A 25,257-nucleotide genomic window follows, 5' to 3' on the forward strand; every position below is an offset into this window, starting at 1 on the left:
GAATCAGATAAAAGGATTTAATTTATTTTTGTTGGCATTGTTTTATGAAGCTTTCCTTTTATCGACACCTCAACTTCAAACCATTTTCAAACACCCAGAGAGGCACCAGAGATCAGCAGATATTCGAGTGACATGCTGAAGTTGTCTTGTCTTTGTTCCCATCAACCCTTCCTGTGAAGGAAACTCTGTCTTGCACATGTGCTGAGCTTTAACCTAAATACTGGCAGCCCCGTGGTGCTGCTCTCCTGCTGTGCTGCCCATGCTGGTGACACCCTTTGCAGAGGGATAAGCCCTGCTGGACGGCTAATTAAAGATCTGCAATTAAGCCTCACATGGTCCTGAAAGCTATTTCATCACAAAGCTAAACCCTGACCTCATTTCCCCAACAGAAGTCATAGCAAAAATTTTATCAGATGATTTTGCTCAGCTTTCCAGACAAGCAGACAGGACATCATGGTCTTTCCTAACATACCTGATGCTCACTCAGTGTCATCTTTTTCCTTGCTTTTTGATGTGGAACATGGAAGATGTGTGGCTTGTACTGCTGGAAACGGAAGGCAGCTGTTTTCCCACGGGCTAGAGAGATGCTGAGGCTGCTGAGTGCACTGGGGGTGTGATTATTGCCTACCTCCTTCCCACACCACAATATGCAAACACTTCATTAAAGAGGCTCATATATCACCAGTCTCCCAAGCTCCTGCTGAACGTCCTCTGATCTGTTCTTCCCCGAGTGACAGGAACATGGGGATCTCTTTGGAAGCCAGGCAGGAGGTAAATTCATGACCTCTTGGCTCTAGAGAAGGGAATGATTTTGTGTGGTGTGTTTCCCCCCAGTGCACCCTTCACTGCCAGGATCGAGGATCTGCCACGCTCTTCCCCAGCAACTGTCTGCATGGGTTTGTCTGTGCAGCTTTCTGAGTTCCATCAGAAAAAAAAACCAGAAGACTGAGCTTTGTTCCAAAAAAAGCAATCCAAGACTTCTTAGTCCAGAAAGCTCCAACTGAAACTCATATGCACCGGGTTTATCCTTGTTCTTAATAGGTATTTAGCCATTTAATAAAAACAGTTGCTACATAATGCAGTTATTGAAGCCTGAAGTATCTGGGACCCCTTCCTGCAGCTCTGGGATGAGGAGAAGGGGATGCCTCACAGGGGACATCTGCTGGGAGGTCAGGTCTGCTGCAAACCAGATAGCAAGGTCCCAAGGAAGGGCTCTCCTTACCTTGCACTTGACCCCCACACCCTCCCTGTCACTGTGTCACACATCAGTGCCAAAATAGCATCAGAAGAGTGCTCAGATAATGGTGCACTTACAATTATAATTGCTCATGTCCTGGATTAATCCAGTTTAAGCCCTTTACCATCTCAAATATTTAGAGAAATCCTGCCAGCTGCCTGACGGGAGAAAGTTAGGAGCCCTGGGAGAGCACAACAGATTTTCATCTTTCCAGCTCTGACAGCCTTTCACACATAAATATCCTCCCAGCCCTGCAACCCCCCCTCTCCCTGCTCCACTCCAGCCCCAGTGCCAGTGTCCCCAAGATCTGCAGAGCTCAACGCTCATCCTGCAAACTTTTCTCTTTCCTGCTTTTCTATCTTTTCAGCCTGGGGAATGGCACTGCTCACACCCAGCCTGTTGCTTTGTGGCACAGTCACACAGATGGTGCGTTCCAGTCCTCACCAGGGACCCCACCTGAGCAGGATGCACATCTCCCCAGACCCACCACATTTCAGAGGGGCAGTGCCATAACAGCTCACTCTGAGGAACTGCATTCACCATTCAAACAGTAAACACAAGTGCAAGTTTTCATTTTGCTGACTTGGGCCCTGTGAGGTCTGTGTCCCTTGTTGAGCTTTCATCTGCTATGACTGCCTCAATGCATGTGCAGTTTAATAGGGTGTGACCAAATCACTGCTTGGTCGCCTCTCTGAGCTGCTTTGTCCTCTTACTAGAATCTCTCCTCTAAAAGCTCTGCCATTTCTCACTGTTAAAGCAAAAGGACTGTGGCTGGGTGCACACTAGCACTGCTCATCAGAGTGTCCCAGCAAGCCCAGATTTGGACATTCATGGAGTGGAAGCCATTTCCAGAGACACTGCTGGTTACTGCTACCCTGCAAGCTTGCTCTCACCTTCTTTTCATGCAAAAGCTTGCTTTTCAACTCAAACACGTGCTGACAGCTCTACGCATCTCTAATCACCATGTTCGGATTAATTTCTGTGACCAATGTTCATCAATATTTATTACCCTGCAAAACTTCGCAAAGCAAGGTGGTGATGAAACTTGCAGGTAATGATTTTATAATTTCTTTCAGATGATTGATAAAATATTGAATACTACTGGGCTCCAAAGCAGCCTCAAAGGGATGCTGCTGGAACTGCCGTGCCAAACTGATAAGCTTCCCACCAGCAAGGAAGCAGAAAGATCCAGCAGCAGCTGCTGGAGGCCACGGGGTCCATCTGACAGTCTTTGCAGGTGGGGTTGATGTTTATGCCAAAGAAGAGTGTGGTTCCAAGTCAAATGCCTGATCCTCCCACAGCAGGAGGTTCCCTGGGCGTGGCTCTGCAGTGCATCAGGACAGACCTGTCCTGGCCAGGAATATCCCACATGGACAGTGATGGTGCTGCCCTGCATCGCCTCAGTGAGTGACAGGACAGTCTCTGCAAGGAGCAACAGATGCTCTTGCAGACAGTAACTCCTGAGGGGTGGCAGAGCAGGGCACTTGAATCCATACAGGATGCTCAATGGGACCTGAGCATCCTGTATGACTCGAGCATCCCCCTTCCAAGGACTGCTCCGTGTTCCTGAGCAGGCTCACCCCTTGCAGGACCTGGACAGGAGTGCTGTGTAGGCCATGTGGGGTTTTTTCAGCACTGCAGCTGGACACAAGCAGAATATTGAAAAACACGTTTCCACATGCTTCACTAAAATGTCATCCAGCGTTTCTTCATTTTGCATCACAACTTCCAGCCATCACCAGTGACTCCCTGGTACAGGGGGGGTTAGATTAAAAAATTATCGTACTGGCTTCCTACACTGTCTCCACTTGCTGTCTAATACTATCCCAGAGCCCAACAGGATGGAAGACCTTTGCAGCTGATGAATGCAGACAGGCTGATATTAAGAACTGTGGCAATTTTGTCAGCAAGAAACCAGGAGGCCATCAATGCAATATTAGAGAACACCTGGAGCTCTCCTGAGCGTTTGTGCAAGCACAACCACAGCAGAGTGAACCCCCCCATCAATATCCCACTGCTTTAGACTGATAGGATGAAGCACTGCTGAGAACAGTCTTGTCTCCCTCGTAAATCACAGAATCACTGAATAGTTGGGGTTGGAAGGGACCTCTGGAGATCATGCAGTCCAACCCCCTTGCCAAGGCAGAGTCACCTACAGCACGTTACACAGGAACACGTCCAGACAGGTTTGGAATGTCTCCAGAGAGGGAGGTCCCATGACCTCCCTTGACAGCCTGTGCCAATACTCTGCCAGCCTCCATGGAAATATGTTCTTCCTTATGCTGTGGTGGAACTTTGTGTTTTAGTTTATGGCCATTGCTCCTCATCCTGTGGTTGGACACCACCAAAAAGAGCCCGGGACTGTGCTCTGACACCCACCTTTGAGATATTTATATGCATTAATGAGATCCCCTCTCAGTCTTCTCTTCTCTAGACAGTCTCCTCTTCACAGTCCCAATCCGAAAGCACCCTCTGCCTTGCTTAATACTCCTACAAGTTCCTCCATTGTTATTCTGCATGGTTTTTACACTCCTCTCCCACAGCACCAGTTTAATGGGAGTGCAGCTTCAATTAATGTGCTCTCCAGAGGGAAGGGGTCAACCCACGTACAAGAGGAATTTCTGATCCAGTTACACAGGAAGAGAGGGATCTCCTCTGACAACTTCTAACAGCACAGAAAAATTAATTCCTCTTTATCAGAGAAGTTCATAATGAGGAAGCCACAATATCAAATTGTTAATAATTCTGCAGGCCCAAATTAGTGTCGCTGAATGAAATCTCACTCCTGTAACTTCACTTTTAATGAAAGACCACAGATGTTGGACCATATTTGCATTACAACTTGAGAAATGTTTCATAGTTGAGACCTCATCTATGGTTTTATTAGATCAATATCTGAGCTAATCTGCACAGATTTTCCCTTGTTCTCATTCCCAGTGGCCAGGACAGTTCCTGTGCCAAAACCCAAATATGACCTGTCACCCTCTGAGGGGAAGCCCATGATGGGCCCACTGTTCACTGCTGAAGCATTTTCCATGAATTCTCGCAGAGCACTGCTGCCTGGCCCAATGGGAACGGAGCCCAAGGTCCTGGGGGACTCGCCACAACACCCCAACCTCAGCCACCAAAGCTCATGTTAGCAGAACTCTCAGGCTTTGGGAAAACCCTCGCTGCCCTTTGCTTCGCTCTCTCCTGCCTGAAACAGAGTGGGCAGTTCCCACCTAGAGAGCAGGACACCAGTGACGTGCCACTGCCACAGCACCAGGGATGTGCCCAGGGCTGGAGCAGGGAAGTCCTGTGGTCTGCTGACTGCAGAGCCTGGGCTGAGGGGATTGACTGTGTCCTCACACAAGCTCTTGTGTCCTGCTGCTGCTTCGGGCTGCTCAAAGCCCAGTACAGGTCCCATAGCTCCACTATGGTTCACATGGATCCAGTCAGCTTCCAACTGACATGAACTTCCCTGTTAAGTTATTTGTTTGGCCTGTCCTTAAATGCAACCAAAAGATTTCATTATTCCAGATAAAATGAGTCTTCCTTTCCTGCTTATACATGGAACTGATAAAGCTTAAAACCATTCTGCTGAAAACTATGAACTCAGCTTCTCTTCCATTCAGCTTGTGCAAGCCTGAGGCAATGCTGATATTATTGCAGAGGCCATTTGCATTGGAAGAAATTTTTCTTTTGATTCAAGAAAAAAAGCCTTTCTATATTTCTTGGTCTGCTTGTGGTAGAGACAACTGTGGCAACTTCATCACTGTGCAGTTATCCAAAGATCTGAGCCACCACACCACAGGAGTTTGCAGGAAGTCTGGTGAATGCATGAACCAACCCCCTACTCTGCATCCCTGGATGCACAAAAAGCACTAAAAAGACACCCAAGTTGCCCATTCTTACTGAAGTCCTCAGCAGGGAAAGACAACGTTTTCAGATGGGAAGGGAGCTCTGCTTTAGCAGGTGAGTGACAGAAGAGGTTGAGTTTCTGTGCCCAGGATGTCATGGGTGCCTGGAGCAGCCCAGGAGCAGAGGACAGCCTACCTCTGCTCCTGCTGCTGTTTCCTGCAGGATTGAGGTACTGGTTCATACCACACTGCCCTGAGAATCCTCAGCTCCAGGCAGGCTCTGGGACACGTCCACTGGCTCAGGCTTGGATTCCATCACCCTTCTGGGAAGTGCTCACTTAAACTCTTTTGCTGAGCCTCTCTATAATAATCACATCTCCCTCCCGCTACTTTGATGATTAATGGCTGGATTTGGTTGAAAACCTGGTGCCGTGCCCTGTTTTCCCAAACCTCCCTCACAGGAAACCTTATTCTGCTATTTTGAGAGGAGACCTCACCTTGCTGCCCATGCCATTAATTGAGTAACTATCAGTTCCAATTTATTCTACTTGGCTACAAATCAGATTTCAGTTGGCTACTTCCAAGCCTGCTTCAACACAACCTTATAAAGCTGTGTCCCTTGGCTGATGCCACTTGTCAACCTGCATCTGTTCTTGGGGTAGTAAAAGACAACAAAGCCAGAAACCCGCCAGTCTCTAAAGAACAGAACTCAGTAAGTTTGGCTTTGCTTTTTTGAGTTTATCATTACTTTAATGAAGGTGAGTAGGCTTGGTATTTTGTAGGCTCAGCCTGGCTTCCTGCATCCCACAGACCTCCATTTAGAGCAGAGATACAACAGGAAGTTAAAAAGTGGTCACAGGAAACCCAGCAGCACCAACACTCCCTCAGAGAGCTGGGCAGCGCTGTGGGAGCATCTTCCAGCCCCACAAAGGCATCTCTGGTGCCAGTGCCAACTGTTGTTCTGTGAGCACAGACTGATTTAATTCCTATTAGAATATAAAAATTAATAACAGTAAAATGTCATGATCATCTCACACTAATTACACATCTAATGAATAATTAGCTGTGGACATATTTGACATTTTTGGTCATTAATCTGAGCAAGTGTTTTAAGCCTTGAACAAAACTCTGCAAATGCAACTTGGTGCTGAGCAGCTCAGACCTGCAGTATCAACACTCCCCATGCCAGATGGGGTTAGGGTCCCACAGGCTCCAGCTCCCTTCCCTGCAAACAGGGGAACTCCTCACTGTGGGAGGGCCTGTCAGCAGTTGCTCCAGCTGAATTCATGGAGCAGCAGAGTGGATCTGTGCCTGCCGCTGCCACGTTGGCCAGTGGAGAAAGTAGGATTTAGAAGAGAATTTCTGCATGCCACCTCTCTCTTTGCACCAAACCTGGATATTTACACATGATGCCATGAGAAATACTTTTTCCCAAACATGCCACGAATTTTGTACAAACCAAGACTTAAATTTGTGTTATAAGCTGTCATTTTTTAATGACAAAATCACTACACAAAAGGGGGAAGAAGGCAGAACTCTGCCCCTTATAGATGCATGCATATGTACACACACATCTTTCTCTGCCTGGCTCAGGCTTCTACTGCTTCTCCTTTGCTTCCACCTCTAACATTTTGCCTGCAAGGTGTTGGGAAGGAAAGAAAATAAGAAGGAAACAAACTTCTCCTGGAGGGTAGATATGAACTCTGAGGCAGTTCAGTTCCAAGGGTGCAACACACATCCACAGCTAATAAACAAAACATGTCTCATATTTAGAATGAGGGGACAGATAAAAAGGTCACAGAGGGCCAGGATTAGCACCAGACTGAGCACTAAAACCAAAATAGAAAGCAACAGATGTTTCCCTCCTAATTTACTCCATTAGGATCTTCTCTGGCCAGCATGCACTGCTGCTGCTAATGAAGCATTTCCATCTCCTCACTGCACATCTCGTAAATCAGCATCCCTGAGGTTGGTGGCAGGAACACAACTGCTCCTCCCGGGCAGGCTTTGTCTCTTTTTATAAACCCTAGTTTTTGTCAAAGAGAAAATAAAAATCTGTTCCCAAATTCACAAGTAATTCCGACACAACTCCATTACCTCCTCTGAGTTGCCTTTCTTGAACAGGGACTCTCTAATCCCACAGTGAACCCATTTCCTCCTGCTCCTCAAAGGGACTCTCCCCACTATGAACTGCTGTGTATGCCCTCGGTGTTATTGATCTTTAAACTACAGGAGCAAGCCACTACAGACCTAAAATAACAAAGTATTTCACCGACTGTATTGCCACTTTTGGTTATTTTGGTAACTGAAAAAACACCTCAAACTGGTTCCCTATGGTAGAACCCTCACCCCTTCATCCCCACCGTGGTGTCACCTTGGAATGGCCCCCAACTCCAGCTTATGGTAAATAAATCACCTGCAGAACCAAACTCAGCAATGAAACCTGCTTCCCTGACACTGTCCCAGCTGCCACAGGCACGTCTGAGAGCTGCAGTGGTCCAGTGAGCCAAAAATCGAGGAACTAATTTGGACTGCCTTGGAGAGGTTTTTTTCCTGTCTCTCCAGCCTGTGAAATATGACCCAAGCCCAAAGAGGTACCTCTGGGGCAGAAATACTGAGGCCCAAGGCAGAGGAGCACTGCCTGAGCCTGCTGGGATCGCCTGCTGCCGAGACCCTGAGACAGACACTGACCAAGCAAAACACACAGAATCACAGAATTATAGAATGTTAACTGGTTGGAAGGGACCTCAAAGATCATCCAGTCCCAACGGCCCCTGCCATGGGCAGGGACACCTCCCACTAGATCAGGCTCCTCCAATCTCTCTCCAACCTGCCTTGAACACTGACAGGGTTGGGGTATCCACTGTCTCCCTGGACAACCAGTTCCAGTGTCTCACCACCCTCACAGTAAAGAATGCCTTCCTATTATCTAACCTAAATTTCTCCTCTTTCAATTTGTACCCATGCACACATCCCTCCCCACTGCGCTACAGCTTAATTATAATGCTCTTGCAAAGAATTTCAATTTATCCTACCATGGGAACAAGCTCTGTAATGAAAAGGCTTTATTAAAATGGAATGTAAAACATGATATTAATTAACGAGACTGTGCAGGTGTGTTCATGAACATGGCCGAGCTCTGTGCACATTGCAGGGAGTTGGATTAGGGGTCACCTGTGGGGCAACACCCCTATCACCATGCAATGCCACATGCCCTGTTATGACACCTTACACAGCCAACAGTGTGCTGTTGTTCAGGTTTGAATTCATATGGGAAACACTGCAGAGCATCTGGGGAGATGACGGTAAAAACGTGCTCCCAGCTGGAATTCAATGTGACTTTTAAAGCAGAACCAGCCAGCGCTGTGCTCTCCACCACAGTGCTCGAGAGATCTGATCCAGCCACTCTGACCAGGCACAATTTCGGAGTGAGAATTAACACAGGCCAACGGCACTGAGGTCAGAATGCCTTATCACACAGAAAAACATGAGCTTAAACATAGGCCTGTCTGACACTGGCATTAAACTCCTGCAGATGGGAAGCCAACGAGAGCCAAAATGTCACAGAAGAGATATCTAGCTGCCGTGAGGCTCACGCCAACTTGGAGATTGTGTGGGGGTTTTTTTTGTTTTTTGACATTCACGTCAAATCTGTGTCCTTCGTTATCAGGGTATTTGGAAACCTGAAGTGCTCCTCTGCTGGTGGCTGCTGGAGCCAAAGCAGAACGACACCCTCACAGCTGTGAGCCGGCTGCACACAGCGCCGGGCCACAAACAGCCCCGGTTCGTCTCCTTTGACGGAAGCTCACGGCACTGTGGGATGACATTCCTCATTCCCTTCAGCCAGCTTATTTGCTGAAATGCAGCAAATTATACTGCAGCAGGTGTGAGCATTATGCAGGGCTATTAAAAGAGGCTGTTGGTATCTTACTCATATGTCAACACAAGAAAACCCACCGACGATACACGTTCACAGCCGTGCAAGCTTGCAGATATTATCTGAGGTACAGCCTGTATGCAAATCCATTCTCAGGGTTTCTTTTGGTGGAGCAGAGATATTTATGGCCAATTGTTACTGCGTGGGCCAGATATCCCTCAGTAAGAACAGCCCTTAAGATTAACAGTGCTCCCAGCTAATCACTCCAGGTTTGCAAAAGCCATCAGCAGATCCCTTACTTAGCTCCTGCTCCGAAAAAGGCTCTGTCCTGTCTCATTTTTCTGGTTCAAGAAAACCTGACATCGCCCCGACAGGCTGGAGCCTCCCAGGGCACTGGGAGCCAGCACCCCTCTGGCAACATTCCAGACCTCCTGTCAAAGGGGGCATTTCCTGGCTTTCAAGCAATTAACTTTGAAAATAAAAACTTACACTGATATTTAATACAATTATACAGAGCTCTATGCATAAACATACACAGGAAATGTGGTTTGTTCTGCTTGCAGGAACTACGTGCAAACACACCCTCTGCATGGCAGAGATGCAGCTGTTACATCCTGAGCCCCAGTACACAGCAAATTTTTATGGTTAAGCTATAAACTTCTGAAAAATAAGGTTTATAATAGAAACCCTGACACCATCTGAAATATAGCAGCATTACTGGATGCTGCTGTAATATGGCCCTAATTTATAAACTAGGGAGGAATCCTATTCCATTTTGAAACTTACAGACAGTAATCTAGAAAAAGGGTAAACCATGGGGAAAAATGGTCGTGTTGTCCATGAGCTATAGTGTCTACTCCATCCAACAATTCAAAAATCAAATAGGATGCCACAATATTTAGGCCACGCACTGAATCCTGGACTGTCACAAAATAAAAACATGGTGTATCCTAGCACGGGAGTATATTTCATAAAGCCATATGCCATTTCCCATGCCTCTGGGCAGTACTTTTCCAGTGAAAATTTGATATGAGAACACTAGAAGTAAAGAAAAAAAATTACTAGAGAAGTACAACCCAAACCCTCCAGTTTTGCTTGACACAATAAATATTTTTGCAAGAGGGCTTCAGTGTACTCCCGTCTAAATTGAAAAAAGTGGCGAAGCAGCAGATTGCTCACTCACAGAAGACAGAAGTTTATCACTAAACCTTAGGAAAATGCTCTCAGTTGTCTCGAGGCTCCAGCTCTGCATTCAAATGCATTGAGGAGGAGGTGATTCAGAGGGCACCGCTCTGGCTGCTCGGGATCTGTGTTCCCGCAGTACACCAGACCAGAAACCTGCCTGAGATCTTTCAGGTGACCCTGAAACACTGAACACAGGATCCAGCCTTGGGATTTCTGCTTACAGAGTGACTCTGTGCCTCCTCGGGCACCACTGCCCGAAGATGCCGCTCCTGGCACAGGGCAGGAGGAGGCAGCAGGACAAATCAAAGGCCTGTCTCACAAACTGCCACTCACTTGTAATTTTGGAAACAAACAGGAACCTTTTGGAACAAGGGCTGGAAATCAAGGGGCCAGTGAGGATTCTACTCATCACTGTCACTTGTTCCAAAGCCTGGAAAGAATTCCATCTCTTCTCCCCTTCACACTGGTGCTAACCCATCCCAGATACCGGGATCACGGCACTGACTCGCTTGCTTTCGAGGCTCACAGCTGCAATTTTCTACACTGCAATTTTCATCGTGGCCATCCCAGATTTCTTTCCTACTTCCCCTGAAGCATCTCCTTCTGTATGCTGAGCATCAAATGAGAATAAATCCAGATTTATCACACCTTTCCTGCTAAAACTATTTCCAATAGACTTGTCATAAACCAAGCACACCACATTCTTGTTGGTCACATCACTGCCCATCAGCCCGGCACTGTTTTACCTACTGCACGTTCAGCCCCCCAGCCTGAGTGACTGCTGGGCCCTCTGCTCTCCTCACTAACAAAAGGCAGGATTTGCTCGTGGAAAAAGCCAACTGCAGCAGCCCTAAGCAGCACTCCACACACATGTGCCTTCCCCTAAACCTTCCCCACAGGCACTGCAGGAATGCCCTGGGCAGTGCTGGGATGCTGGGATGGGGCACGAGAGGGGCTGAGCTCTTCATGAGCTGTTAGCAGGCTAACGAGGGCATCTGCAGAAGGAATAGGCACAAAAACTGAAACTAGATACAAAATAAATATCCCAGAGCTGGATTTCTGAAAAAAGATTCTGCTGAGCTATAGTTCCACATCAAATTTTTATTGAATACATTTTCTTCTGAGAATTTGTGCACTAAAACCAGTCAGAATCATATGAGAGGAGTATAAATTTCACATACAGTTTTCACTGCAAACATCCTTCAAGAGAAGAAGTAAAAGGACTTTTTAATCAAGCCCTCTCCACATCCTCCTCCCCCAGAACCCGAGTGGCAGGCTGGGAATTGGAGCTCACACAGCCCCAGTCCCTGCAGCACCAGGGAGCTCTGGGGAGGGATGCTCTGCCTGAAGGTCACAGCGAGTAGGACACATTATCCCCCCTTTGCCATGCCTAAACACAGTGCCTAGGTCTGCTTCATGTAGAGTAAAGCTATGAGGAAGGTGACATTTTAAAGCAATTGATATTCTTAGCTGATGTGAATTCATGTGATTTCAGCAAACCATTGTAAAAACCCAAACATGGTACAACCTCTTCTCCCAAGTTCAGAGCTGCCCCTCCAAAACTTACTTCATCATATTATTTTCTGAATCTGCAATGGATTTCCTGTTTGATTCTACAAAACCTGAAAGTGAGGAGTTAGTTCCCTTGAAGGATGCTGTTTCTCACTGTACAAGTAATTTTGGGTCACTTTGAGCTTGAAAAGGCTCTAGGATCTGAAATGCTATTACAGACAGAAAAGCTATTTTAGATAATTTCTTTTAGCAGCGTCCCAGTGCCCAACAGTTGTAACTTCTTTCCCTTGATGACTACAAGGTGAACTCAGAAAAAAACTTACTTTCTCAGAGGTTTCCAGATTTATTACCATAATGTAAACATTAAACAAGTTTAAAATGGAGCACCTTTCAGCACTTGAGCAGGTCTTGATGGCTGTGCTGTCCCAGATGCTCACATGGCTGCTCTTCCCAAGGTATTTAGTAACCCGGACTCCCAAGAAGAAAATTACACTGAAGAAAAGGTCAATAAATGGCAGAGGAGATGACATCCCATAATAGTTACAATTACTGTTTATCAGAGTGCTGCATTGCACAGGTAGCAGCTTATAGGACGTATTTGCTGTACTTTTCCATGAAAAGTTTCACACAGCTCCGTGACTCGGAGTCGAGCCCATGACATGTGTTCTGTGTCACAGAACACGCCGTGCAGTCACAACAGACTTACTTTGTCCTGGTTACATTATTGGGAAATCTCCTTTGCTGGGAAGAGACCATCCCATTTTACAGTGATTAAACCGATAAACCCCTCAGCCTCTGTTTTACTCTGTCATGCTTTCTTTGCTGCCAAGGGCCAGCCGGCAGAGCGAGCCGGCAGACGCCGTTCGACACACGGCTCGCGGCTGCGCCAGGAGGGGAGGCAAAGCTGACATTTAACGGAAACAAATGTATGGTAAGACAAATTGTGCACTTCTTCCTTGACGTAGAAAATGATCCCCTGAGGTATGACGCCTGTTCAGGAGCAAAAGCCATTGAGGTCGGTCATTCCTTACTGGCTTTTGCCCCTTCACTAATATACTAAAGGAAACCACTGCATAATCTCACAGAGGACTAAGGCTGTGGTCCCCACACACCATTCCCATGGCCTCAGAGCAGGCACAGCATTTTATAGTGCAGACCATGACCTTAGGGCTGGTTTTAATAACCTTTTCTGCCTTTCACTAAGGGTGGGGCACCACGCATACATCCATGTGTGTGACAGCCCTTTCCCATCCATTGGTCTGACCCGAGACATCGCCATGGGTGTGCACCAGCAGGAGGGATGCAGTGATGCATCCCAGGGGGGCGCAGGTGGCAGGATGCAGGTGGCAGCTGCAGGAGGTGACAGGGATGGAGAGTCTTCATACCAGTGAGACAGGGTGAGACAGAAGAGGCGTCACAGCTTCATTAACCAGGGGCAGCACAGTCGTCAGTGACAGCTGAGGCAGCCAGTCGATAGAAAGGGAGTACAGAGAGACTCCTTCAGAAATAAAAGATTATCCTGAGAATAAAAGCAACTGGGGTAATAAGCAAGATGCTCACAAAGGCAGAGGACAGCAAAAAGAGCATTCAAACCCGCAGGCACCTGGGAAGTGATTTATCCAAAACACTTAAAAAAATGTGCCTTAACAGACAAAATACAGAGGGTAACTCACTGCAGGCCAAAACACTGAGTATTAGAGGAAAAAAATATCCTGCATTAGAAAGAGAGACTTCAGTCTTGGCAGCATCTGCTTCAAGTCCTCTGCTGCCCACACCAAAACGAACTCCAGATCTCTAAACTCAAACTGTAATTTGCTTCACTACAGAATTCCCAGCTCAAGCCCCAATTATACCTCTTCGGTGAGGGTGAAACTCCAGCCAGCAGTATAATACATTCACTGACACCTGCAGACCTAATAATTGACCAGGGAGGATGTGGATGAGCTCAGCAGAATCTCTGCATTGTTCCTGCAAGGCTCGGTGTCCTACACCAGGAAACAGCTTCGCTACTGCAAGGTGCATAATTTAATAAACCATTAACTCAAACCTGAGGTGAAGTAAATTCAGCGTATTATATATTTCAAAATAGCATTAGAATTCAATTTAAGTGTCACCAAAAGCCTAATCCTCAGTATACAGAGCATATTAATAAGTGTCTTGGAGCCTGTGGTTTGATTTAATTTCCAGCTGAGTTGTGCTGCTGCATGGCTGCGATCCCTGCCGTGAGAACGTCTCGGTGACAGCATCGCCAGACTGAACCGCAGCAGAATTGGAGGGATGACAGTCCTGCTTTCTGGGTCCTCCTGGGAGAACAGCAGGGTGGGTGCTGGAGCACAAGTAGTCCTGTTTCCAGTTGTGCCACTTCTGCGTGGCCCTGCTGAGCTGTAGATGTTTCCCAGCAGCAGCAGGCTTCTCGCAGGATCCCCAGGTGCCCCCGACCCAACCCTGCTGTCAGTTCCCTTTGTAGTCAGAGGGGAAAAACCCATTTTGGGGAAGGCAGGTGCCCCTGTTCATGCAGGCCCGATGCCATATCTGCCCTGAGCTGCTGGACGAGGCACCAGGAGCCGCTGTGTGGCTGCTCCCAGCCATGCCATGCCATGCCATGCCATGCCATGCCATGCCAAGGCACCTGGCAGGGCTGCGGCCACCCAGAAGGGACAAAGTCGCTGCTTTCCCTCCCCCAGGTCAGATGTCCGGGGAAAACAGGGCACCATTTCCACCAAGAGCCAAAAGCACAAAACCTGCTCTCCCTTTCTGTGGGAGTCAGCCACGTTTTGGCCTTTTCCCTGTCACCCCTGTCAGAACTCCTCTCAATCAGCAACCCAGGCACGTTCCCCAGCACTTTGGGAAACGCATCTCTTCTATAAATGACAACAGATTATTTAAGCAACAACTAAAGCACTCTGACTGCTTTTTAGTTTGCTTGCATTAACGTCAGTCTCCTCATATATCTAGAGAACAAATATGGGATTTTCTTTAAAATGGTGGAGAGTGATACAAAAATAGCAGCCTGCTCGTCTAAAATAAAGTTATGTATTTGAAAGGGTTGGAAATTGTTTTTTAATCACAGGCGTCTTCCTTCTGGAATATAATCTGCTGGCTATACATTCTGTTCTTCTACCCAATTTCTCAGGAAAATGCAGCAAGAATGTTAATAAATAATTTATAAAACATTATAAAAGATAAAGTGCTCCTGCTAAAATGTTTCCAGCCTTTGACACACCAGTTCATTTGTAATCCTCTTTGCCTCCCCTTTACTGTAACATCAGCAGAGGGTTAGTACTGTTGCTCTCGCAGCCCCACTTCATCCACCCTGCAGAGGTCCAACCATCTCTGGTTCACAGGGATCCAGGCTGACACAGGGCACAGCCCAGCCCAAGCCACAGTTCAGTGTTATGTACCACAGACTTCTGTCCTGAAAATGTTTTTCAGGAAAGCAACATCTTGATTTCTTTCCACAGTCTCACGGGTGAAACTGGCTGCAAATGCCAACAGGTCTCTGGGGTTTGTCCTTTCTCCAACAGCACATGGGCTGTGCTCTCTTTGACACTCACAGGGTGATTATGGAGCACAGTGCACAGGACCCTTTGCTCCTGGGAAGGAGACAGGTGGGAGGACAGGAGCTTTTCCTACATGGTTACTCTGAAATTCACTTTCAGGAGCCAATATGTTAGACATATGATCAAAAAAAAAAATCAAAATAATGAAAACAGACAATTGTTACAAAAGAGTTCACAGAATCCTTGGTATTTCAGTTGGACTGAGCAATAGCTTTTGCACAGCTCCACCGATTCCAGGAGTATTTCAGATCTTTAATGATCCCTGGAAAACGTGATGGGAAGTCTTGAGACATGGCTGTTCTGGTGACTGCAAGGCAGCAGAGACACAGCAATGAGCACGGTGACCTCAGAAGAGCGGGTGAGAAGATGAAAGGAGGGAAAGAAGAGAGCATCCTTCAGAGAGATCAAGTCAAAGGCATGTTAAGGAAGCAGGAAAAGGGTATCCACAACTTCCTCATTCTCTGAAAATGCTCGTGCATTGCGAAGCCCAACAATGACAAAAGGGGACTGACTGCTGCATCCTGACAATGTCTGGTACCAAAAGCATTTCTGCTGCTGCAGCTCAGAGCGAAATGTATGCAGAAGACCATTCTGCACTCCTGGCAGTGCCATGTGCTCCCCCCACATTCACTGTCTCCTTTCCAGCACAGTTCCACACGCAGACAGGGCAGTGAGAACAGGAACCCAAGGGAGGTAAAGCTGCTGCACAGGTCTGCTCTGTGAACAGCCCCCTGGATCCCGGGCATGCTTGAGACACAGACATGCTGGCAATGGTTGGGCACCCCAGGCCATGCTCTGCTAGACTTCTGTACACACTTAATTTCATCGTACAGGTTAAACCCACTTTGGGAAAACATGCCGGGGTAGCAGCAACAGTTTATAATCCCGTTAGCAAACACACACAGGCTCACTGTGCTGAGGCCTCGCTCACACCCCACCCCCCCAACATACAGGACACATCTAAGTGCCCCCGTGCAGTGCAGCATCCTCAGTGCTTTATTGCCCAGCCACTTCTATTTCACCCAAATGAAATATAAAAACCCACTACTAAGCAAAAGTATTGAGAATTTTTATGAGATTGTAATGCTTCCAATTTATGTTGAAAAAGTCCCAAACCCTCGAGCTGTCTGTGGCTGCTCCAGCCAGGGATGCAGGAGATGCTGCTGATGCAGCACAGCACAAGTAATCGGAGAGGGAAAGGCTGCTCTGATGGGGTGCCATCAAAAAGAAATGGGAAGGGTTTCCTCTTGTTTAGGACATAATTTTAGGAGACACAGAAAAACGCACTGTGCAGCTCCAGCTGACTGGTTCTCATTTCTTATCCCTCTGACCAGTCTGCAGGGAGCAGGCACATCATGTCAATCATAAATGACAACACAAAGTTGCTTAAAGTAAGAAATCAGACACGACCATATAATTAATGGCTACGGCGCAGTGTAAATGCATGAGGGAGACCTTGAGTCCCTGTGGTTGGTTTGAGTCCTGGCCTTTACACTGCAAATCTGAGGCAGAAAAGATCAAGAACAATTGCATGGGGATTTTTAATCGATATCTAACCTGACAATAGGATTTGGAGGAAGATCATCCCATAAAACACAGGCAGCATTGCAGACTAATTGTATTTACTCCCCACTGACCAGAGGCTCACAGGCAGAGCATTACGTGTCCCAGGAAGGTGCTGAATGTCTCTCTAAACAAAGGGCAAGGCACCTAAGTGCCTCTGTGAATTAAAAAGTCAAACATGTTGCTGGAGGTTAATGTTAAACATTGCCCTGGCTGTACCTGTTTTGGAATATCAAACTCATTTACTGGGGGGTGTTGAAGTGGAAGCCTCTGAAGCAGATAAACAAAACACCTTCTCCCTCTCTGGTCTCATTCCCCCTGAATTCACCATGGAGCTGAACACAAACACTGTGCAGACAACAGAAAAGCATCATCTATTCTGGGCCAGCTCCTTTCTCCCAGCTGAATAACCTTGAGCACATGACTGAAGGATGCCCGTTTATGCCTGGGAGATGCTGTCATGAATCACAGACCCCTCTTCCTCCCACAGAGAAGGCACAATGTGTCCTTGTAGAGGAATACCAGTCTACCACTGCCACAGTGAGACATCCGGCAGTGCATTTTATAAATAGGCTTCTAAGAAATGTACTTCCCATCCACTCCTCCTGATCCAAAGTGATTACCAGAGCAAAGACGACGACTAAAAATCAACACACACGCTGTGAACATGAAGGGGTCAGACCCCAGGGTACAGCTCAGAGATCTTATACTGCTTCAGTGCAACCCACCAGAGAGATGCTGGCTAACATGTTGGCTACCAGCCACAGCAGCCAGGGCCAGTAACACTTCTGGGGAGCACACAACAAAAGAAGAAATACAAAGCTCGCAACTGAAGGTAAGAGAGGGGACCTATGAGGAGAGGACCTCTCAGGGGGTACAAGCACAGCCTGGCCAGCATATAAGAGAGCAAGATCAACATGGTCACTCTGTATTTTCAGAGGAGCCACAGCTCTGCTCTGTGAGGTGCAGTGCTGCTCCCACCACTGCAGCCAAGCCAAGCCTCTTTCCTTGTATGTGGCATTTATATGTTGTGGGTGCAAATGGAGCTGAGAGCACACAGACAGCACAGAGGACAGTGACATTTGGTGCATGTTCCCTTCGATTATATTCATGGTGCAGGCACAGTCCTCTGCAGGTCATGAGGTGTCTTGTCCTGCCCCAGTGACAGCAGCAGTGTCTTCTTTTTTACTATGAAAGTGCAATTACAAAACCGGGGGGGGAAAGGGATTATTTTCCATTTGCTTCTAGAAACAGATGTCACTTTCCTCAGACCTGTTAGTTTTCAGGACCATGAGAGTTTAAGCTTTAAAACAGTATTATTACAATATGCATCAAGTGTCGTTTTCTAACAAAAGAAGATAAATTGCTTCCACTTTGTACACCATGGTAACCAGCCAAGAATACAAACAGCTCCTCAAAGACAGGGTCAGCAAACACCACCTGGGCAAACTCCCACACGTGACCCTGAGCACAACCCACTCAGCCCCAGGGAAGCTGCCCAAACACTGTGTAAATAAGAGGAAAACAGCTTGACTCCTGGGACTTCGCTGTTCCCACAACAGCCAGAAGAAAAATCACTGATTGTCTCCCCAGGGACTAAACTCCTCACTGGGGGAGAGCAGATCCACTGCAAGGCTGGCCCCATGGTTCTCCCCAAATTCAAACACAGCCCCAGGGCTGATCTCTCTCCTATGCCATGGCATGCCAGTACAGCAGTCGGCTTCCCAGCTGCTGCCTCACTTCAGAATGGAACAACACAACCAAAAACCTCCAGGAAGTCTCACTTGAGCAGAATCCATGTTTAGGGAATGTCTGACCTGGCATCAGCTCTCTGTTTCTAGAGAAAATATATCATCTCTCTAAACAGAGACATACAACTAAGAACAGCCATTTCCCCTTCAGACAAACAGAACCCCCCAAGCAGTGGAAGGTGGGATGCTGAGCACCCCGGCAGCGGCCGAACGACCGCGGCCACAGGGGCTCGCCTGGGTGACCCGGGAGAGAGGAACGTGTCGCCATCCTACCTGCAGAAGCCAGTAGCACCTTCTGTGAAACGTGGGGATGATGGAGGAATGGACGTAGCAGCCATACAGGCACTGGGGACACAAAAAGAGAGAAAGCAGAGTCAGGTTAGTGAAGGAACCGTCGCCTGAGAGGCTGCGCTGGGGAGGGGGTGGCAGTGCATGACCCGCCACCAAAGACATCGTCCTGCTGCTGGTCGGGCTGGTAACACCCAACACAGGATCGTGGCACCCCAACGTGTGTTTTTAAGCATTGCTACAGGGCACAGAACCCCTTCCCTGACAGCCTCCCCCCCTGCTGCCTTTGCCCAAGCACAGTCACCCTGGAGCAGCCAGAGGCAACGGAGGCTCCGGCAGCGCTCGGCACCCCAACACCAACGGGGGGTCTGGGGCTGCATTCGAATCTGTGCTCCAAGCTATTTTTATTTTTTGACAAACACAACACCTATATCTTTTTTTCCATAGTTTATCTCCTGGGTATTTCAACTGAAAATGTTGTGTTTGTAAACTGAAAAACTGCTGCCAGATATTTTAGACAGCAAAATGCCAAAATACAGGTTGTTTCTTTTCTGCTTGTTTTGTTTTGTTTTGTTTTGTTTTTTAAATAAGCTCTGCTTCTCTGATTAACTAAAATCAGCAAGGCCAAGGAATTCTTTCTTCAGGAAAAAAATCAAATTTCCAGTATGTTAAAACTTTTCAGTTGGAAACCAAGCCCAGCATAACACAAACACACAAAACTGGTTTTAATTTCAAAGATGCCCGAGTGCAGAGGGGTGCAGTGCCTCTGGATGTGTGCACTTGGCGAGCACACAGAAGGCTATGGCAGATTCCCCTCCCCTGGATCACCACTTGCAAGGCTGACCTGAATTAAACAGGATTTAAGGACTGCTGGCTGCTGTCACTGAGTTATTTTTAAAACTGAAATGACAAAGATTAGTAATACTTTCAAATGTTTCAAGGGTACATTCCACACACAGAAATGCAGAGAGGAAAAACAGAGCGGGGAAAAAAGCCCTGCAGAAAATAATCCAAAGAAAAGCTTAACATTTAAATCCCTCCCCTCAGATGGGGAACAGCCGCTGCCTTTTGTGTGGATAATCCCTGACAGTGACTCCTGGCTCACAGCGCTGGGGGCTGCATGGAAAGGTCTGTAACCTTTGGTTCTGCTGACTCAGAGCTGGTCTCCCCTCTCAGGAAAGCAGCTTGGGAGGTGCAGCATCTCCCAGTCCAACCTGCTTCCCAGTGAGGGTGGAAAGCTGGTCTGGAGCAGCTGGAGTCGCCTTCACAGCCAACACAGACATCCATAGCATCTTGTGCAATATATATCAATATATTCCAGCATCCCCCAACTTGCTTCCCATCCTGACTTGCTGTGGAGTCGATTGAAACTTCTCTGATTAAAACAAAACCCAACAAGTGCCAGTGCTGGGCTCGGTGCAGCTTGTGGTGCACAGCAGGCGGGAGCACTGCCCTGCCTCTCCAGAGCTGCCTTGTGGTTAATTCTGGAGCTGTCAATAATGAATCACACAAAAGCCTCCCACCTCCAAGAAAATAGTTGTCAACATTTCAGCAAAAAATCCTAACAATTCACAGAATTCACAAAGCACTCAGAATACAGAAGGGATTTCTTAAATTTTTCTTTTTTTTCCCCATGATGACAGGACATGAGAATCTGACTCTGGATTGATGTGTAGAGGCTGGATGTTCTAACTTGGGCAGCTGGGATGAAGGAGACCCACACACTGAGCAAGCTCCTGACCTCAGAGAGATGGCAGGGACTGTCCCCACGGGCACCGAGAGATCCACAGTGTCGGAGAAACACGCTGCAGGGGAGAAACAGACCCTGGGAGTGCACATGGAGTGTAGGCAAAATGAGTGATGGCAGCAATAAAACCTACATTTATTTTTGGATAAAAAGGCATATAAAACCCCTTTAGGATATAAATGGAAAGCAGGAAATCTGAGCGCCATTGTTTTGGAGGATTTTCAAGGTTAATGAGTTAAGCGCTGTGGATGACACAAAGTGTGCAGCCCCATGGCTCGGTACACGGGGGTTAAGGGGAGGAGGGTGTAGAGGTGATTTCCCTACACTTGGCCCTGCTGACCCCTGCCTTTGGCGTGGGATGAATCCCTAGCCTAGGACAGCTCAGAGTCACCGAGCCCCCGCCGGCCGGACACCACCCTGCACCTACCGAGGAGAGTGGAATTACTGCCCTGCCTGGCTGGAGCACACAGGTAACCAGGGCAGGAGTAATGCCTTGAGCTAAAGCTGTCTTTAAAATGAATTCTTGCTCAGAACAGGCAACAGGGGTTTCATTATCTGGGTTTTCTTTTATTTTTTTATTTATTCTTTAGTGGGGAGGTAAAAGCTGTGGAGGCCTGTGTGTCTGTGGAGATGTTAATGCCAGGCTGGGCGCTCAGCCAACGCATTAAGTGAAATCGAATTCCTGAAACCAGCTTTAATCAGCAGATTTTTAAGGTTAGAACAACTCTCTCCTCTGCAAGGCTTGCCAAGGTTAATTCTGTCCTGAGCAGGCTGAATTAATGGGCTGGACAGGGGAGAACACTTTTTTTCATGATTCTCTTTTAAGTTTACAAAATCTCCAGGAGAAGAGAAAAGGCATTTCTGAGCTGTCTAAGGAGAAATGCCACCACAGCAGCTCATTGACTGCTGTGTAGAGAACAGGGCCTAAGATGAGAGCCCCCATCCCCTCCCGTGGGGCATCAGCCTGAGCCTGAAGGAGCCCGAGCGGCACCAGCTGAAGGACAGGGACACTGCCCTGCAGGGAGCACTCTGACCCACTGCCAGGCTGGGACCGGGATGCCCACACTGGTGTGGTCCTGTCACCTCTCTGGGAGCACGTCCTGGTCCCTGCAGATGCCCCAGTGTGTGCAGCTGAGGGTGCCCTGAGCACAGACCGTGTCCTGCTGCCATGGGGGGATCCCTGGAATGTGACACCCACCCCTGCCTGTGGGCACCTCCTGTGCAGCCCTCCCAGAGAGCCCGGCCCTGGCAGCTCCACTGCAGCTCATACCTTTAAAGTCGAGGGTAATTAAAGAGAAAAGGCCTTCTCTGGGCCCTGGGGAGAGTGTGCAATTACAGCTGCCCACACTGCCATTTGTATGCAGTGCACATCTGGCATTACCAAACTTTTAAAAACTGGAGGCAGGGAGGGGGAATAAAAAAATCAAATTATTAGTGGATTTTTTTATCCTGAGCTCCTTACAGTGATTGTGGCTTATTTAAAAATAATACAATAATGCTGAGGTGTTCTTCCTTAACAAGCACACCTTGGGAATGGAAATAGGAAAGCAGAAGAATCAAAAATTCAAGATAGGATTGGACAGGCTTTGAAATTCTTCTCCCCAGTGAGTTACACTAGTGGATATTTAAAAAAAACCCTAAAAACCGCCTAGATTTTGTTCAGATTTTCACACTGAATTCCCAATTCCCTTAATAAGAAGCTAAATCAATCTTTAGAGAACAAACCATGTAAGACCTGTGGCTGTAAATTATTAAAATATACTCGAGTAATTTTCTGGTGTAAGGCTTCAACGTCTAACACCCTGGCAAGCCTGCGGACATCGTAAGCAGGATCTGTGCAGGTTACTGGGGGAAAAGGACCATAGGACCATGCCCTCTGCTCCTTGGCTCCATGGTGGTGTTGGGCAATATGTGCTCAGCCCAGCAGCTCATCGCCTCCTTGTCACACCCCAGTGCTGCTGCCATTTCCCTCTGTAATTACACCAACCATTCCTGAGCTTCCTCACCAATTTCCATCAGTAAGTAGCACACTGCTGGCAGTGGCAGCACTGTGTCTGTAACCAGCACCCACAACATTCTCTGCTGATGCTCTGGCTGTAAAAGCAAAGCAGCTGAAAAGTGGGAGCTGCCTCTTGGCCACCGAATTAGCAACCGTGGGGGAAACCCCTCAAATATTGCATGTCACCTCTCTTTGCAAACAGACCTGAAGCAAGTGCCTTCTGAGACTGGGTTATCTTGCAGCAGATGGTCCTTCCTTCAGGACGGGGATGCTAAAGCCACAGACAAGTTCCAAATCCATTTAAAGGTCAGCTGAGGCTCGTCCCTGTCAGCCGCGGGGGCTGGGAGACAGCGGCGGCTCCCGCCCGCTCCTTAATCAGGATTCACCCAGAAAAGCCAATGTGCTGCTATAAACCCTGACTCGATGCCAGCACCACGCACAGGGAGCCACGTGCCATCAGTCCTCCTTGTCCTCCCCCAGCAGCGAGATGCAGCCGGGGAGGGCCTGACGGGGCCTGGCCCTGCGAGCGGAGGCGCAGGTTTGTGAGAGCTCTCGTCGGGCACAGCGAGCACAGCAATGCTGAGCTGACCTGGATGCCACAGGAGACCTCCATGTTTCCCCATGAAGGTTGGCCCCAGTTCAGCTTCTCAAAACAGGGAGGTGTAACTCTGCCTGAACCCTGGGGAATCCCCAAGGCCAGCAGGCTGCCCCCAGAGCTCTTGTTTTGACTTAAATAGTGTCATAACATAGGGAGGCATCCAAAATTTCCCGTTACTGATGCAAATCTTCAATTAAAATGCTCCTAAACGTGTTTTCTCACTCCTCATCTTAACAAAACAGAGATATTAGACAGGTTTGGATTTTCCTCTGACGTCTGTAAATAGTAACTTTGATTCAGCAAAGCGCAAAACCACGTGCTCAGATCTCAGCCTGGGCTAAGCTGCTCTGTTGGCAACGTTCGCCTTTTATCAACGTCAACAGAAATTAAGTGATTGCTTATGGTTTGCCAGGTCGGGTGAGGAGTCCCTGGTACTGACAGCAGATCCCAAAAACATTCTTAACATTCCTAGGTGGTTGCAAAACCCTGGAGAACCCGACCCTTCACTTTTTGGCTGCAGCACTGTGGCTCAGTGCTGTGCAGCCCCGGGCACAGCCCGCCGTGCAGGCACTCAGCCTGGTGCAGAGATTTTGCTTTTAATCCTATCAGCTCTTTGCCTGACGTTTCAAACCCTCCACATGCCCTCAATGCCACCAGCAGCCATACCCAGATAACAATTCCTAGAATGAGCCAAGGGCTCTCATGTGATGGCTGAGCAAGGGAGGTTACGCAGCCTGTGCATTGCAGGACCTTGTCACTTCTGGTGGCTTTAGTTAACAAATATTGTTCTGTTTACTCGAGACTCGTTAGAAAGCAATTTTTGAAATGTTCAATATTTAATGAAATATTTAAATGTTTAATGGGTTCTTTTTCAAACCCTGTTTTCCCTCTGTGGGGTTCTGAAGTCACTGCAAAGATTGCAAGGTTTTAACTGTTACAAATGAATCTCCTAATGACATTGGCTTAGCGACAGCAATCGGCGTACGAGGGGATTGATGCTTCCACGGCAGCAACACCCACAGCCAGCCCACTGCAGGATCATTGGTATGCAGCCCCACACCCCCCCGCAGTGCCTGCCTCTTCATAAATGCATATTTCTTTATTAATACGGGGATACTTTAATCTCAGTCTAATTTTACCTTTAGGGAAGCTCTATCCTGAGGCTGCCAGGAGCTCAGACCCTCCAGATGCAGCGGTGTGATTTGTATTCAAAGCAGCAGGTCTATCTGTCAACATGTTTGTCTCCCCTCTCTGCCAGCTCTTATTTATAATCCCATTCAGATTAATGAATGACAGTAGTTCTCATCACAAGAAATTTGATTAATCAATTTAAGTGCTTAATCACCCTGGTCTGGGTGAGAAGAGTACTGGAGGAATGCTGCCTGTATAGGGGCAAAGTTGTGAAATGCAGGAGGAAAACATCATCCCTTTCTCTCGGGAACAACTTGAGCCCAGAGTGTGCACCAGATCCTTGATGGGATTACGAGCTTTCCAAAAGCTCAGAGTTTCCTTGGGCCCAGCAGTCATGGCCAATTAGTCACAAAATATCCTTTTCAACCCACTTCTTAATCTGACACAAAAGGTTTCACACCACCTATCTCATTCCCTGCTACCCGTGTTGCTTGAACCCAAAACCCATCAACCATAAAACCTCTCCTGGGATGATGACTGGGATAATCCAGCTGGGCATCCTGCAGCATCCCACTCCCCATTAGTCCTGCCCATCGCTTTCCTGTACCACAAAGACCCCCACAGCCTGGCTGTGTCACCAGCTTGAATACTCCAGAATAATCTCCAGGGTCTTCTGGAGACCTGGGAGGTATTTCAGGTGATGGGTAGGAGCAAGGTTGAGCAGAAATCACTGATTTTCAGGACAGAGGCCATGCAGTGTGGGTGCTGCTCTGAAGCTGCTCTTATGGATGCTCTGAATGACATGATAAAACCAAAATAATTGGTAGCACAGTTCAAGCAAACTCTGCTCAATCAGGTACACAGGATACAGGGATTCTCACTGGGAAGAATTCCCACGTTCATCTCTACCAACTAACCTCAAAGGGACACAGAGGCAGGTGTCCCCTCTGGAGCTGGGTACAAACAGGGC

At 47.7% G+C, this 25,257-nt stretch overlaps 1 protein-coding gene across 11 annotated transcripts in view; it reads right to left on the reverse strand.

The window, feature by feature from the left end:
* Positions 1-25,257, reverse strand: part of CAMTA1 (calmodulin binding transcription activator 1) — a 222,024-nt gene that overhangs the window by 82,030 nt on the left and 114,737 nt on the right. For all 11 annotated transcript variants that reach the window (XM_064678278.1, XM_064678277.1, XM_064678271.1 and 8 more), the window contains one exon: positions 18,798-18,869. In XM_064678278.1, the coding sequence (XP_064534348.1) occupies positions 18,798-18,869 (72 nt within the window). The remainder of the gene's footprint in view (positions 1-18,797; positions 18,870-25,257) is intronic.

Source organism: Pseudopipra pipra, chromosome 22 (genome assembly GCF_036250125.1).
Source record: "Pseudopipra pipra isolate bDixPip1 chromosome 22, bDixPip1.hap1, whole genome shotgun sequence".
In the NCBI taxonomy this organism is placed as follows: Eukaryota; Metazoa; Chordata; class Aves; order Passeriformes; family Pipridae; genus Pseudopipra; species Pseudopipra pipra.